We start from the raw sequence: 17,693 nt of genomic DNA, 5'->3' as shown, positions 1-17,693 counted from the left end.
TTTAAGTGATTAAACAAGTCCTCTTTTAGTTGGTGGTAGCTAAGTCTTTGAATAATCTAAGAAGAATGTATACTGTGACTACTCTCTGGGTCTCCGTTTTCTCATACGTAAAATGGGGATTTTTTTGCCAGAGTTTTCCAGGGTTACATCAAATTCTATCATTCTTATTTATTCTGATTTCAAATTCAAAACTAGCTTGTTATCCATGATGGAAGGAAGGGTGCTTACAGGTCCCAAGTCATGGGTCACAGCTAAAATTCTCTGATGTGGAGAAGTGGGAAAAACTTGTTTCTTCCTAGTCACCTGATGTGTGGAGAAAAAAATGCCATCCCTTGAGACAGTAAAGGAGCAGAGACACAGGTGGGGGAATAAATTTTATGGTTCTTGAGTTACTAAGCACACCTCTCTATCTGCAAGGCTCCAACACAAGAAATGCTTAGAATTAGTCAGTGGGAAATTCAAAGGATAACTACCAACAATACAAATGTATTTATTAAATTTCTGCAAAGAAAGGAGTTCTTTTAATCACAAAGCTCAAATGCTTTCTATACCTTTCAGTTTTTCAGCAACAATGCTGCATTCATGATCTGAATAGTGGACCACTGGGGGTGGGGATGGTGGGCGCAATCTTTCTTCTTCCATCCTTCTACGATGGCGCTCCTCCCTTGCAAGCATACGCTGTTTGCATTCCCACTCATACAGGTCGTCCCGAGCCTGTGCAAAATCAACGTGGAGCCGGCCTGTGTCCTTCTTGTCAGTGCTAGAGCCCAGACGAATGCGGTAACCTAAGTGCACAAGAAGGAGAGAGGAGGACAAGAGCAGCCCAGTAAGTAACTGTAACTACTTTTCCAAGTTCAGTGTTCCAGCTGCGGTTGCAGCAGTTTCAAGTGACCACATAACCCCAAATTCTCTCCCCAATACTCGCAAGGTGAACCATCAAAAGACTCAGATTATAGTCTCAGCTCTGATAACAGTTTACTATTCTGTGGGTTGGGTCAGTCCTGTTCATGGAAGTTCCATTCCTCCATCAGCCACCTTTCCTCTGGTGGAGGGAGGCTCACTGGGTAACGGTATCGAGATTGAGCCTTATATGGCGCCATGGGCTGGGAAGAATGGAAAAGGTGGCCTCAAACTGTGGTGTCTTTGGATGACTTCAAGTGTCAGTCATACCAATACACAGAATTTTGAATAAATCTAAGTGTATCAGCTCATCATTTCAATCTCAGAAATTGCTTCTTAGACATGCTTAGTGATTCTGAACTATTATTTTCCGGTGAAAAAAATAGATATGATGGGGAATGGTATGTGATTCAGGTGACATATAATTTGGGATCCTTAAAAAAAGAGGTTGCATGCTTGTAATATAGTGGTATATGACTAGGATTCAGAGAACCAGGATTCAAGTCCACATCTCCACTTTTTGTGCCAGTTATACTACCCAAGTTGTCTCTTAACAAAAAATGGAAAAAGACATTTATTAAGTTGCTTTTTTTTGGGGGGGGGAGGAAGACTGGTCCTGAGCTAACATATGTTGCCAATCTTCCTCTTTTTGCTTGAGGAAGATTGTTGCTGAGCTAACATCTGTGCTAATCTTCCTCTACTTTGTATGTGGGGTGCCGTAAAGGTTGATGAGCAGTGTGTAGGTCTGTACCTTGGATCTGAAGCCGAGAACCCAGGACCGCTGAAGTGGAGTGTGTAAACTTAACCACTATGCCATGGGGCCAGCCCTTAAAAAACATTTATTAAGTTTTTATTAACTTATTTTTAAGTTTCAGAAGCTGAGCTAGCTGCTTTCAAACACATTTATCTCATTTCATTCTCAGCACAAGCTTGCAGAGTAACTCCTGCTTTAAACAACTAAAAGTATGGACAAAATATATGAAACAATGGTTTTTAAGACATTGGACCTTGGGCAATGAAGACAGAGATCACTGAGAGACAAGAACCAAATGACGTGATCCCTATAATTTCCCCAGCTTATTGCCTGGAGAGGGTTTCCAGGCCTCAACACAGGAAGGGGAAGTCAGGCAAAGCGTGGTGATCTCCCCGAGTTGAGGAGTTTAAACTGGGAATCCAGGGAGACTACGGCAGACAGAGTTTGTATGGCAGAGAACTGGAAAGAAGAAAGCCACATAAAGAAAGAAATGCAGAGATCTGCAGAGGGTCCTCCACTATCGTTTAGCTGAGTATTGCCGTCTACGTGTATATATGGAAATTACCTGAGCGTCAGAGCTAACAACCCCTGGAGCTTACACAGGGCTGGGACGAGTTCCTTTTCCTACCAGCTAGAGTAGAAAAACTAATAATTCACAGAGTACTGGGGAGAATAACCAGAAGGGTTTTGCCTCAGTTGGTGGAGAAAAATTAGCCCTAGACTAAACCCTGCTCTGGTTCTGCTGAATAAAGCTTTAAAAACAACACCTGAAAGGATCAAATTTTTCCTAACTGCATCCCAGAACAAAGCTCAAGAATATTTGTAGGAATGAAAAATATCTGGCACTCAATAAGGTAAAATTCACAATGTCTGGTATGCAATAAAAAATTACCCAATATGCAAAAAAGCAGAAAAATCGTAAGAAAAATTTAAAAAATCATTCAGTCCTAACAGACCCAGAATTGACACAGATAATATAATTAATAGATAGGGACATAAAACAACTATTATAGTTGGATTTGATATGCTTAATAAACTAGAGAAAAGATTGAACATATTAAGTAGAAATACAAAGGACGTAAAAAAGAACCAAAATCAAACTTCTGGAGATTTAAACTATAATGTCTGAGTTAAAAAAAAATTACTGGGTAGGACCAATGGCAAATTAGACATTACAGAAAAAAAGATTAATAAACTTGAAGACACAGCAATAGAAACTATTCAAAATGAAATAGAGAGAAAAAAGATGGAGAACAAAAACACAGTACCAGTGAGCTGTGGGACAACTTCAAGGGGCCTAAAATATGCCTAATTGGAGCCCTGATTGGAGACAGAGGAGGGAATAGGAAAAATGTTTGAAAAAAATAAGGGCAGAAAAATTCCCAAATTTAATGAAAACTCAGAAACCTAAGAATTTCAATGAACCCCAAGCACAAGAGACATGAAGGAAATTACACCAAGGTACATCATAACCAAACTGCTCAACGCCAGCAATAAAGAAAATATCTTAAAAGCTGTCACATACAAAAGATTCATTATATATAGAGAAACAAAAGATAAGAATAACATATTTCTTATTGGAAACAATGCAAGCAAGGAGATAGTGGAGCAACATCTGAGAGAAAAAAGAAACTGTCCACCTAGAATTCTACGCCCAGACAGATCTTTCAAAAAGAAAAGTGGAATAAATGCTTTTTGATACATACAGATGCTGAAAGAATTCATCAGGAGCAAAGGCGCACTACAAAAAATGTTAAAGGAAATTCAAGCACAGGGAAAATGATACCAAATGGAAATCTGGATCTATACAACGGAAGGAGGAACATACATAATATATGATTCCATTATATGAAACCCTAGAAAATGCACACTAATCTGACAGAAAACGGATCAGTGGATGCCTGGGGAGGGAAGAGGAGAGGGATAGGAGAAAGAGATTACAAAAAGGACATGAAGGAAGCTTTTAGGGGAGGTGGACATAGTCATTATTTTGACCATAGTGATGGTTTCACAGATGTATGCATACGTCAATAATATCAAATTGTATTTTTAAAATATGTGAAATTTATTGTATGTCAATTATTATACTTCAATAAAGCTGTTATAAAGAATAATGCCCAGTAACACTAAAACTACCACACTTTTTTTCAGAAAGAGGAAGAATAAATACATTTCATAAGCAAATTTTACTAGAGCCCTTTACAGTTTACAATGACCTTCACACCCATTCATTTTATTTGATCATCAGAGCCATCAGAAAAATGGGGCTATTAACGATTACTTTGTCTATTCTTGCAGGATCGTGGAGAGGATCAAATGAGAAGACGTTATGAAAGCTTTGTGTAAACACACAAAAGATACTGTGATGCTATGAAGTTGGGGTGCTGTGCACAATGCCAGCTCCCAAAGGTGCCCAAACTCCAATAGAAAAAAATGATTATTTCTACATTTCTACCCGCTTTTCTAAGGGACTTTGTTTTAATCTCTTTCTTTTACAATGTGGGAGAATAGCCATCCAATTCAGGAGGTTCCTAGCACTTGTGAACTTTCAGGGAGCAGGTTCAAATTTAAAGGGCAAAATTTAGTTGTTTTCAGATCACTGATTGCAATCCTCTTTCCTTTGGCAGTCCTGAGAACCTTTCCAGGAGGTGGTTGTTACCAGAGAGCTGACTTCAATGATGTTTGGGTGGAAGCCTCCTGAGCAGTATGTTGTCTTTACCATTCAGGGCTTTTCAAGACCTTTAAGTTCTTATTAAAATAGTCTACTGTGAATGCTCTGTTATCATTGCTAAGTGCTGTGGAATCTTGAGTAGTTAGATTTTACAGCACTTAGCAAATGTAATAAGAGTATTCAACATCTGTCTCCTCCTCTCCTTTCCCATGTTACCAGCCTACTTTTTCAAACCCTCATGATCTTTTCTCTGGCCTATTGCAACAGGTGTCTAACTGACGTGCTCTCCTCTAATCCATTTTTATACAGAGCTGTCAGATTAATCTTTCAGAAACAATCATCTTCCTTGTTAAAAAAAGTTTTCAACAATTCCCTATTACCTGAGGAGTAAAGACCCAACTGTTAAGCCTTTCAAAGTGTGCTAACAGCTGATATTTCCCCTCCTCCTTTCGTGTCTACTCAGTACACAAAACCACTACTCATTGCTCCCTTGAATGTTCATCAAAACTTACCACCTTTGTACCTTTGCTCATGCTGTATCTAAGTCCCACTGTCCACATTCAAATGCTTTCTCTGTGTCAAAGACTTGGTTCAAATGCTACCTTTCTTGATACCCGAGTCAGGAGTCAGAAAATTTCTCTTCTTTCTCTCTCTCTCTCTCCTCTGAACTTCCATACCACTTTATCCATACTTCTCCCACAGCACTCATAACTTTCAACCTCTTATTATTATTATTAACATTGAGTGTGTCTTATCAGAGTCTTGAGCAATGCCTGGTGCTGAATGTTTCTTTATTAGATGAATGTATGACTGCAGGCTAACCCTGTTTATTAAGGGAAAGAACTGGGTTTTACTCATTCTCTACTCTGCTCAATATTTAGTACAATAACTTACACGAAGGAGATGTCCAACAAGCACCTGTTACATGAATGAAGATTCTGCCACTGTCAAATATCTAGCAGTTGGATTCAATTCTTCCAAACCATTACTCTTAAGCAAGGAAGTAGTTAATTGTTCTATGCCCTTTTCAATTACCATGTCTTCTGCCTTCAGGCTTATTTGTCCACTCCACTGCCCCATAAAGAACAATACCAATACAAAATAAGCAAAGGATCAGCATGAAATTTTATCTTGAAATCACCCCAAAAGGTAAAGGGCTTCACTTTATAATATTTAACAGAAATCATTCCAATTATAATTCCTTACGTCAGTCTCCTCAAATCTGAACTTTTACCATGAACAAGAGACTATGCAAAGTAGTTCTTACTATCTCCACTCCAACTACCATAGTATATAAGCCACTATCAATTCTGGATTAGACTAATGCTACAGTTGGCTAACTTATCTCCCAGTCAACATCCTTGCCCGTACCCCTTAGTCCATTCTTCACCCAGAAGTGTTATATCTAAAATGTATATCAGATCGTGTCACTCCACTCCTTAAAATCCTCCAATGGATTCCCATTGCATCCAGAATAATAAGCTCATTACTATAGATTACAAGGCCCAACATGATTTGGCATTGCTTACCTCTCAGACCTCATTTCACTTCATTGCCTCTCTCTTATTTACTATGCTCCAGTCATGCTAACCTTCTCTCTGCTGCTTGAACATGCCAAGTCCATTTTCATCTCAGGGCCTTTGACTTGCTCTTCTTTATTTTGGAATGCCCTTCTCCAGATGTTCACGTGGCAATTCCCTTCATATTGTTCAGATCTCAATTCAAATGTCAGAGAAGACTTGCTTTCCTAACAACCCTAGGTATATTAGCATTTTTATCTTCTTCATAGCACTTATTGGTACCTGATATTAATTTATTTGTTTACATATATATCATATTTTGCCATCTTCAGAATATATTCCTGATGGCAGGAAGTTTGTCTGTCTCAGTCTCTGCTATAGCCTCAGCAACATAGCATTCTGCCTAGCAGTCAATGAATATTTGACAACTAACTGACTTCCATAGACAGTTTTGAGCATCTACTTTTGTGCCAGGTTATGCACTAGATGTTGGGGATTCAAAGTTAAATAAGACATAGTCCCTTCCCCTAAGGAATTCACACTCTGGTGGGGGAGACGTGTAAAGAGATAGTTCTAGCATGGTGTTATAGATGTCATGTTAGGAGGAAGAACCAGGTACTATGGAAGCACTGAGGAAGGGTTGCCCAAACCAGCCTGGAGCAGACTGGAGAGAAAAGTCAGAGAAAGCTTTCCAGAAGAGGTTATGCTTAAGCTGGAACTTTAGGGTGTGAAGATATGTGTATGGTGGATGGGGGTGGAAAAGGTAATTCTAGTCAGAGGAAAAGGCATAAAACACCATGGCACATTCTGGGAACTAGAATTAGTTTAGTGTGGTTAGCACATGGTATGTGAGGGAAGGATTGAGAGACGTCACTGAAAGATAAAACAGATAATCAGGGCCTTTAGATGCTACAAGTAAGGAGTTTTGGAGTTACCCCATAGAGAAGTGGGAACTACTGAAGAACTTTAAAGAAAGAAGTTGGGTTGTAACATGCATTTTCCATCTCTGAAGGCAAGAAGGGGTACCATTAGCTTGAGCTGCCACAGATGCAAATACACTGATCCCCAACTCTGCACTGTGTGTGGTGGGCACAGTCCTCATGACCAAACACCTACCAGAAAGATAAAGGGCTTTGTCCACCATGTACTCCTCTGCAAAGCGAATGTGACAAAAATTCTTTTTGCTCTTCCGAATAGCAATGATCTCTCCACACTGTTCAAACACTTCCACAATGATCTGCTCTGTTCCATTTTCAGGCAGGCCGCCCACAAAGACTGTTTTGCATCCTGGTGGTCGTTCTCGGGTTGCAGGAGGTGGAAGATCTAAGCATAAGTGCAAAAGGATTTGAAATTAAAATCTTTGTGACAGACCTCTTAGAAACCTAACATGAACCAGATATAGCCTACTGTCTGTCCCCATCAGACTTTTGCCTGTGAGTGCCAGAAGCACATTGTCTCCAAGGTGTTCTCTGCTCCACAGCAAATTGGTTGCATGAATCTGAAAATCATTTTATTCAATGATTTTGTGACCATGATGTCTACAGGATAAAGACTCAGACCTGTCTGTCTGTCCCATCTAGAGTTATTTAATTTTGTTCTTTACTTTTGTTGTGACAACCCAGCTATGTCCAATTTTCAGTCATTTTTATTAAGAAGACAGTGAGTGGGGGGAAATCCCACTCAGTTTAAACTCTTACTTTCAGGAATTCTCAGAATCAGGGTCCCTGAGAAAAGGGTTTGTTTAATTTAGTTTGTAGTTTCAATATTCTTTCTGTTCGTGCTTGCTGAAAAAACTGTTTCAGGATTAATTTGATAATGATGGGGTGAACATTTACAAAAATATTTATAGCTATCAGAATGATTTGGTTGACAAAGTCAACCTGAGTACAAACCATCCCTTCTAGGTTTTTTTGTTTTTTGGTACCAGTGAGCCCTTCCTCAAATTCCTTGCTGGAGAGGTGACGTCCAGAGCCAGTCATGCAGCATTTAGAGGGAAGTATGAAAGACAGCACAGAAAGGAAGCTCATATGGGAAATCATTAACTAAAGTGAGATAAATTTGGCTATAGAGTCATTAAAAACCTACTTAATGAGATGATTCCCTCTCTGCTTAAAAAATATCCTTCTACTCACTCATCTTATACATAAAGCCTGTTGTATCTGCCAGCTCCTTGTTGCTATTTATATGTATGAAAGTATTTTCCAAGCAAAATCCTACAGTTCATAGCCCAACAAAACAAAGCATGATGGTCAAGGGTTTTTCTAGTGTTGGTTTTGTATCAGCAAGAATTTATTTGGTGTAATCCGTTCTTTCCATTCAGCTCTTAACAATAATTCTCCCAGCTCAAGATTTGGAGAGCTCAGCAACCAGTGATTACAGCTCACATGCAAAAATAAATGAGTCTCACTTGTAGATTAGGGCAAGGCCCCCACCTGACTCCTATCCAAGCTGGCAAGCGGATGATTTGGGAGCTTCCCTGGGTATCAGCATTTCTAGCTTCCTCACTTTGCTAACATTGTCTGTCTTACCAGTGTGGCTCAGAATAATCAGGTTCTCGTAATGCTCTTTCCTTCTGTTTAGTCAACAAAAGGGGTAGTGGGATTCAGGGAACTTACAGAGTTCCTGTTAATTTCTTAAATGTCTCTAATTTCAAGAACTCGCTGTATTGGTTTTTTGTTCCATATGAGAAGTTTAAAAGGAAAAAGAAGAGAACCCAGTGAGCAGGAATCTGAAATGTCTTAGTCAGGGATACTGGAGAAGTTAAACTTTTAGCCAAAAAGGAGGAAATGAGGTCCAGAATCTCTTGAGACTTATGCTTCTGAACTTTTAAGAACTGGAAAGGATTCTAGAAATCACACACAGTGGTTCTCAACTCTGGCAGCATCTTAGAATCAACTTGGGAGTCAAACAAGCAAACAAACAAATGCCTGGGCCCCATTCCAGTGCATCCGATTTAACGAGTCTGGGGTGCCGCCTGTGCATTGTTTTCCTTAAAGCTCCTCAGGCAACTCTAATGTGCAGCTAGAGTTGAAAACGACCGACTTGGTCTAAACTCCTATTACAGAGGAACAACTTTAGCTGAGTGAGGTTGAGTGACTCATTCAAAGTCACTGACTTAAACAGAAAGAGAAGGAGCAGGAGCTCGGAGCAGGCAAACTGGGATTTAAACCTCGGCTCAATTACTCACTGTCTGTATGACTTTGAGAAAATTACACAACCTCTGAGAACCTCGTTTTTTCATCTGTAAAATAGGGATACTGTCCTCTACCTTACAAGGGTTATTGGAGGATAATTCATAATCTACTGTCTATACTGCCTGTGGTGCAAGGTCTAGAACTTGATAGGTTCCCAATAAACAGTAGTTGTTATAGTATTATTATTATTTACTATTATAGAACCCAGGTTTCCTAATTACCAATCTGGGGCTTTCTAAATCCTTATCACAAGTCTGGAGTGGAGTGGTAGCTAAGACCTGCACCTCTAAACTCCCAGCTCCTTGCTTTATCCAGATCTTTAGTCAAGGCTGGGTTTGGGAGGGAATCAGTCTTATCCATATAGGATTCTACAGTTGTGAAGACACACATGGTTTTGACCATGGAATACAACCCGGCCATTGACTATCTAGGTAAAGAATTTTCAAGAGCATTCATATAGTTAGAGCCATGTTTTCAAATCAGAGGCTTTAGAATAAAATCCTGTTTTAGAATCCTTCTGAAATTTACTATTTAAAGGAATTTGATAGTAAAAAATCTTTTTGTGAAGCAAATAATCACCTTTTTACGTTGAGTTTGCTTAGTTAGGCCTACCTTTAGGTTCATTGAGAGACTCTAAGGAGTATCTGGTTACTGCAGCAGTTACATGTAATACTGAAAATATGAAGGCTCTTTCCTTTGACTACATTTGTGGATTTAAATTTTCTGTGATGAAGTCATCGCCCTATTTAGATGCTGTGATTATTCTGTGGTGACTGTCTGCTAAGTAAAGGCACATAAAAGCCACTAAGAGCGGCGTCAAGAATGCTAAGGATTTATTTATTCTCCTTGGGTAAATGTAGAAAGCCTCTTTTATAGCATTTGCTGAGATTTAGGTGTATGCCACCAAGCAAGGCAATGGGCTGTACTATCTTCCTTAATGGATAGTACTTGTTCTTTAATTAACAGCTCAAAGCACTTTATTGTCTGGGCCTGATTTTCTAATCCCACTGAAATACAGTGATCTGGGAACAGCAACATAACTCCATATTCAAATTCAAAGTCCACCTATTAATCAGGTAAGGTGCTAAACTCTTGTAACACTCCAATCACCACTCTGGATGGAGAAGGAGAAAACTTCCATGTAAAAAGAGTCAAGATAACTGGGAGTATAAAGAACTCTAATCTCTGGCAATGGAACAGGGGGAGCTTCTAGCAATTCTAATCAAAACTAAATACCCACACTGGGGAGCTGTGTTGGGGCAATCAGCATTAAGATCAAAGTTACTGCTGATCTTTGAGAAGTGAGGCAGGGAGCAGCATAGAGGACCTATAAACCACTTGCATCTTACTTCTTTTCAAAGGAGCATCACCGATCATTCAGCTGGTTTGCCGTATTTACATACTGCAAAGTCTTTGAGTTGGTTTTATTAGATAGCCTAAGGTTGAAGGCCCCCTAGATAACCAGCAGGGGTCAGATATATTTTAATGTAATCCCAACAGATTAAAAATAATCAGAAGGAGAGAAAGACGAACTCTATATGACTCCACTCATAGGTGGAAGTTAGTATATTGATAAGGAGATCTGATTGGTGGTTACCAGGGGAAAGGGGGGGTGGGGGGAGGGCACAAAGGGGGAAGTGGTGTACCCACAACATGACTAACAAAAATGTACAACTGAAATCTCACAAGGTTGTAATCTATCATAACATTAATAAAAAAAATAATCAGAAGGCTGGTGAATCTTTATTAATATTCAATTTACCTACTTTCTAGAACCCAGCCTATAAAACCCAGCTCTAGGAGCCAAAACAGGAGGTCGGCCTATTTTGAGATGGTAAAATGAAAATATTGGTCTTTTTCTGGCTCCTGGGTACTTTCCGACGTGCCCTCACAGATAGCAGATGACATTCCACCATTTATTCCATGTTCATTGCTATTTGACAGTAGACTCAAAATGCACCCCCTCCATATAGAAGGTCTATCAGGTGAAGTAAAAAATCTTGGCAAAATTGACTTCTTTGGAGAGATGGTGCTGCTTTCTTCTTATACCACCAATCGAGAATTGCTAATTGGGATTACAGTAAACCCCTGATAGCCACTCTGTGAAAAAAAGTAATTGTGTTCCAGAGAGCTCTCTTTTGCCATATCTCTGACCCCTGGGAATCAGAGGGTGTTGCTTTTAAGACAATGGGGTACTCACTCATCATTTATCTTTAGGAGACTGTGCACACTCAGCTCCAGTCTAATTTGATCCATTGAATTTTTAGACCAGAACTGATTCTGCCCAGTCTCGATCAGAGAGGTTGTTACTTACTCAAAATCTTATGGCTATTTAGAGGTATAGATCTTGGATATGAAACTGGGCCTGTGTCACTTCAGGGCTCGAGCGCTTAGTCCATTATACCATACTGCCTGCTCCACTGAAGGTACGGAGCTCGAGGTGCCACCTACCAATTTTCTCTTGCTTTTCCTAATACATTTTGAGAGGCTTTTCTCCAGGTGAATAATTATTGTGGTAGCTACATTTTTTTTTTTAAAGATTTTATTTTTTCCTTTTTCTCCCCAAAGCCCCCCGGTACATAGTTGTGTATTCTTCGTTGTGGGTTCCTCTAGTTGTGGCATGTGGGACGCTGCCTCAGCGTGGTCTGACGAGCAGTGCCATGTCCGCGCCCAGGATTCGAACCGACGAAACACTGGGCCGCCTGCAGCGGAGCATGCGAACTTAACCACTCGGCCACGGGGCCAGCCCCAATGTGGTAGCTACATTTTTAATGTCAAGAATCATATTTTTAGAGCTGGATGAAAGCTTGGAGGTATGTAGGCTAACCTAACCTAATATCTTCGCTTTACAAAGGAAACTGAGACACAGGGAGGTTATGTGACTAGCCCAAGATCCCACAGGTAGTTGGTGACAGTGCTGGGAGTAGAATACAATTCTATTGACTTTTAATCTGGTAGTTTGTCCACTATACTATATCACAATTTTTTGCACGTTTGATGTAGATTCACCCAGAAAAGTCTAGTGGTTAGTTGGCTATGTGTCTGAAGCTCAGAAGAGAGATATGGAGTGAAAACATAGATTTGGAAGTTGTCAGCACGTAGGTTAACCGCCTCATGCTCTCTTGGTTTCCTTTCTAGACCTGTGACCTCTCCTTTTGTATCCATACATCCATCCTTCGATCACTCAAGAAATATTTGTTGAACACCTATTATATGTCAGATACTTTTCTAAGGGCTGGTGATACCTCAGTGAACAGACAAAAATCCCTGCCTTTCTGGTGTTTACATTCTATAAATAACATAGTTTGTTAAAAGGTAGTAAGTGTTATGTAAAAAATAGAGAAGGTAAGTAGGATTGGGAGTGTGGCAGGGAGGGCTGCACTTTTAAACAGGCTGCCAGGCTCACCAAGAAAGAGACATTTGAGCAAAGACGTGAAGGAGGTAAGTGAGATAGCTATGTAGATATTTAGGGGAAGAGTATTCCAGGCAGAGGGAAGAGCCAGTGCAAAGGCCTTATGATGGAAGAATGCCTGGTGTGTTCACAGGACAGCATGGAGTGATGGGAAGGAGAGTACTAGGAGACAAAGTCAGACACGATGTGGGAGAGGGAAGGCAGATCGTAAAGGACCTTCTATGCCATTAAATGGACTTTGGCCTTTATTGTGAGTAAAACAGGGAGCCATTACAGGGTTTTGAGTAGAGGAGGGACATGATCTGACTTAGGTTTTAAAAAGGATCACTCTGCCTGCTCTCTTGAGAATAGACTGTAGGGGGCAGGGGTGAAAGAGGAAGATCAATTAGAGGGCTATTGCAATAGTTCAGAAAATGTATCATGGTGGATATAAACTGTATCGCAGCAGTGGTTATCACGAGAGTAGTATGATTCTAGATATATTTCAAGGTAGATCTAATAGAGTTTTCTAACAGATTAAATATGGTGTGTGAGGGAAAGAAAGTAGGTAAAGATGATCCTTAAGTTTTGACCTGAGCAACTGAAAGGATGCAGTTGCCACCATCTGATATGGAGAAGGATACTAATGGATAAGGTTTGGGGCAAAGATTAGGAGTTTTGCTTTGAACATATTAATTTTGAGATGTCTATTTGACGTCTAAGCGGAAATATCAAGTAGGCAGTTGGATATAAGTTTGGGGGTTCTCAAGATCTGAGCCAAAGATATAATTTGGGGTATCATTGGCATATGGATAGTTTTTCCAGCCATGAGACTAGATGAGATCATCAAAGGTATGAATATAGATAGAGAAGAGGTCCAAGGACTGAGCCATGGGGCTTTCCAATGATAAGAAGTCAGGGAGAGCAGATGGTTATCAGCAAAGGAGACTGAGAAAGAGCAACTAGTGTGGTGGCAGGAAAACCAATAGTGCGGTGTCATGGAAGCCAAGTGAAGAAAATAAACCAATGAGTCAGGAGTACTCAAGTGCCATTTATGGCTATAAGGTCAACTATGAAGAAAGTTGAAAACTGACCAGTGGACTTAGTATTGTAAGGTCACAAGTATTCTTAAACAAGGGACACTTTGGCAGAGGAGTGGGGCAAAAGCATAAATGAGAATTTAAGGGAGAAGAGAAGAAGAACTGGAAATGGCTAGTAAAGATTAAGTCTTCTGAGGACTTTTGCTGCTAAGGGGTATATAGAAATGCAAACTCCTCTTTCTCTTTTAAATTTTGATATGCTGGAATTCCTCAGAGCACTCTGCTTGGTTGTCTTCCCTTCTTGATCTATATAATCTCTCTGGTGGTCTCAGTAATTCTTACACCTTCAAATGACCTAATGTTTCAAGAAGGATGAAGGGGTCACTAGTACTAAATATAGCAGAGAGATAAACTAATTTAAGGACTAAAAAGCATCCATTGGATTTAGCATCCAGTATTTAAGTGGAAATGCATTAGAGTGATGGATGATTAACTACTGTTTTAATTTCAGTACCTTCCACATGGCAGTGTTCCAGGAGAGGGTAGGCCTGGAGTTGGGCTGGAGAGGAATGTGAGATCAGGAAGCAGTTGAACTTGACTTAAGGGTGGGTAAGTGGCAAGTAGAAATGATGGATTGAAGACAGTCACATGAAGCAGACCAGTGAAAGGCTTTTGAAGTTAGAAGTTGAACTCTGAATTTGTGGGCAATGGGAGCCTCAGGACTTTTAGGGTTCTGTATATATGACAATTGTCTGGATGAAGCATCAGGTGGGAGAAAGGGGAATGAACTGATGGTAAAGATAGTTCCTAATAAAGGAACAAGACAGAAGCAGATTGGATGGTACATAAAAAGTCCATGAGAGTCCCTAAATCACAGGACCTTAATGTTGAGAGGCCAGTGAGCACAAGAGAATATACCAGAGACAGGCAAAAGTAAGTACTGGGGTTTATAATCAAGGCCTTATCAGACAGGGTTGGTGGGCTCTGGAGAGGATAAGGGATCATACCAAATTCCTGCTCTTCCCATCTCGTCTTCACAAAGTCTTGGGGCTGTTAACAAACATGGCACTCTTGCCGTGCTTTCAGCAGAGAACTAAGGGGGTCTACTCCATGTTTTCCCCACCCAATTAACCTGAGCCCCCTTTTAACAAAATTCAAGTTCTAAAAAGAAAATAGAACACCAGTTGACTTTAAGCTGTGTCAAGAGTGCTATTTTTTGAATTCAATTCCAAAGCCAGGTTCCTTCCCAGAAGCCACCACTTTACTAGCACTAATTGCCCTGTCAGCATTCTTAGCACAGAGATGAAGAACTAAAGGATGGAGCCGTGAAGGTAAAATGCTTCCCTCTCACTCTGTGGCCCTACCAACTCAGAACTGAGAAAGCATGGCTGTAGGTGGGAAAAGATAAATGTGTCTGAGGGATGTCTGTCCGTTTCTTTTACTAGAGACTATAAAAAGTTAGAGCCTCTTTAAGCAATGTATTTCTACATTCATTTAAAGACTGCTCAATAATGTGATCTATGTGTTATACACAAGGATCTGTGTGCTATTCTTTGGAAATTCAGAAATGGAACATCCTGTAAAGTCATCTCTTGCACCCAACCTATAAGTTATGAGCCATCCTGTTAGGTTAAACTTGCTTGAAACAATGAAAGCCTAGTACAGGCTGATTATGCGATAAATAAGTGATTAAACCAGCAGGATTCCACCTTTACATAAGCAGCAGATTTTTAACACTGACAATGCCTAAATTCATGGCTTTTGAAGTGAAAAAAGATAGTATCAGGGATGCACAGCTTTCTCTAATCCAAAAGCAATACATTGGAATAAAGAGAAAAAAGTCCATTGTGCTTTTGGGACAGTGGCACTAAGAGAAGGAGACAAGGGTACAACAGTGCCGCTCATTCACCTAGGCACTAAACACAAATCCAGGAATGGCCACTTGAGCTGACAGGTAGGGCCTACTAGGGCCATCTTAATCTCCATTTGCTAACTCTTCTGTGACATGCTAGCTCTTTTCCCAATTAGATGCTGGCCTCCTAGATTTCTTATTGGTCTGGAAGGAAGTACCCTGCTGACAACCAAGTTCGAAGGCATTAAGAACATTTTTCACTAGCAAAAGGGGCCAAGATGATTTGTCCAACCAACCCTGACTGATTCTAAAATCCTCTTGGTTATGAGCAGACCATACTAAGTAGAATCTGGGTCCCTGCCAGGGCCTGATTCCGTGATTAACTGATTCCCATGTAAGGTAGGAGATTAAACAGTTGTCTGAAGTCACCTGTCAAAAGTTCATGTTTATTGTGATAAGGCAAGTTCATTTGATCTACGGCCTGAACCCCTGAGTGTGTCTGTTAACAAACAGCTTTAACCTTTCGGCACCATAGTGGCAGCTCCCTTAAGTAGGCCACCCAGCATCACTAGAACTGTGGAAAAAGCTTTAAGGAGGCTTGGGTCATGTGCAGAAGCAGCTTCTAATTATTTAAAGTAAATAAAACCCCAAATAGATCCAGAAAAAAAGTTTAATTATTATTGCTGCTACATTTTACCTGAAATATGGCTACCATATCTTTGCAGATTTTTTTAATGTTTTTTTCTTTTTTTGGCGAGGAAGATTGGCCCTGAGCTAACATCTACTGCCAATCTTCCTCCTTTTTTTTCCTCCCCAAAGCCCCAGTACATAATTGTATATCCTAGTTGTAAGTCATTCTAGTTCTTCTATGTGGGATGCCACCACAGCATGGCTTGAGGAGTGGTGGATCTGAACCAGTGAACCAGGATCTGAACCAGTGAACCCTGAGATGCTGAAGTGGAGCATGTGAACTTAACCACTTGGCCACGGGGAAGCCCCTGCAGATGGTTTTAAGAGTCTAAAGGGAAACCTATTCATTACTGACAAGATAGATGCCTAGAGCATTTACACATGAACTGCATTGACCAGATGGCTGCAAGTAGTTTGACTTAGACTCAATATTCCTCTTTGCCTTCACAGTAAGTTGAACTTCACCTCACTCTCGATCGCAGCCCATCAGTTGAACAGCAGTAGTTGGAGTGATGTGTGAATAGCTGGTAGCAGTGGAGGATTCTTAGCATGAAATGTATATTCTCATGTGCCTCAAGTAGGCTCAGACCACACTCTATTTCTGCTATCATCAGCATGCAGGCCAGTTATGACAAGAAGAGACTGCAAACGACAGTGTTGAGTAATTTGTGTCAGGTGCCTCCTTCTATACTAACACACTTGAATTCCTTACCAGGCAGCATTAGAAACATGTTTTATCATTTGTACTTCAACCAGCACACAGAAACCTACGATTCTGTGCATAAAATTCAGCCTTGCCTAGTAAGAGAAAAATTTCCTGTCTTCTCTTTTCTAGGTGAAGCTTCTGTACATACAGATATGAAGCCCTTGGGTATTCTTTTGAAAAAGAAGAAAGTGTTCCTAGACACCAAAATATTGTGACTTGTGTAGAGAAAAAGCAGAATATTACTTGGATTTGGAGGGAAGAGTGTGCAACTTTTACAGTGTATGATCTCCTTCACGACTGGCATATCTGGTGGAATGGGAGGAGGTACTATTCCCAGGCCAGGCATCATTGGAGTTATTGGTGGAATTCCAGTCATCATTCCAAGAGCAGGATCAAAGTCTAAAAAAGGAGAGGAAAGAGAGAACAATAAATGACACCAGGCAAGGTCAAGTGGAGGCAGAATGTTACCTTGTAAGCTTCAAATAAGAGGTCTTTCTGAGATAGAGGCAAAATATTTAAGGAAACTTGGTATTAGCATTACCAGGTTTTAAATATTACCTTATACACATGCATTTGCGTTTTGGGATGGGGCTGTTTGTTTTCGTTTGACCAGTGGCCTACTTGTCTGTACGTCTCATTTTGACATCCAAGGCCTTTCCTAACATGGCTGCACCTTGTCTATCAATCTTGCCTTCCACTAGCTCCCAACACACACCCTCTGCTCCATTCAGACAAGGCTTCTTGCTATCTCTTGTAACACTTTCTGTCTTTTTGCAGTACAGCATGGTGTTAAGAGCATACAATTTGGGGGATCAGGCAGACCATTTGCTCAGCAGGATGAATCTTTGAACCTCCACTTCCTCACTTGCAAAATAGGGTTAATTCCACCTACCTTATAGGGAGCTGTGAGGAATAAACAAAATGATGAATGCAATGTGCTTAGCATAATGCACAGCACAAAAATGCTCAATAAGT

General features: G+C 40.3%; 1 protein-coding gene across 11 annotated transcripts in view; it reads right to left on the bottom strand.

Moving 5' to 3' along the window:
• The window catches only part of ENOX2 (ecto-NOX disulfide-thiol exchanger 2), a 259,169-nt gene that overhangs the window by 36,082 nt on the left and 205,394 nt on the right, over window positions 1-17,693 (bottom strand). For all 11 annotated transcript variants that reach the window (XM_046673947.1, XM_046673946.1, XM_046673938.1 and 8 more), the window contains 3 exons: window positions 16,962-17,117; window positions 6,962-7,168; window positions 552-785 (listed from right to left, as the gene is read on the bottom strand). In XM_046673947.1, coding sequence (XP_046529903.1) covers window positions 552-785; window positions 6,962-7,168; window positions 16,962-17,117 — 597 coding nt within the window. The remainder of the gene's footprint in view (window positions 1-551; window positions 786-6,961; window positions 7,169-16,961; window positions 17,118-17,693) is intronic.

Source organism: Equus quagga, chromosome 10 (assembly GCF_021613505.1).
Source record: "Equus quagga isolate Etosha38 chromosome 10, UCLA_HA_Equagga_1.0, whole genome shotgun sequence".
Taxonomy (NCBI): Eukaryota; Metazoa; Chordata; class Mammalia; order Perissodactyla; family Equidae; genus Equus; species Equus quagga.
The sequence above is the reverse complement of the archived record's forward strand: the minus strand, read 5'-3'. Positions and strand labels throughout refer to the sequence as shown.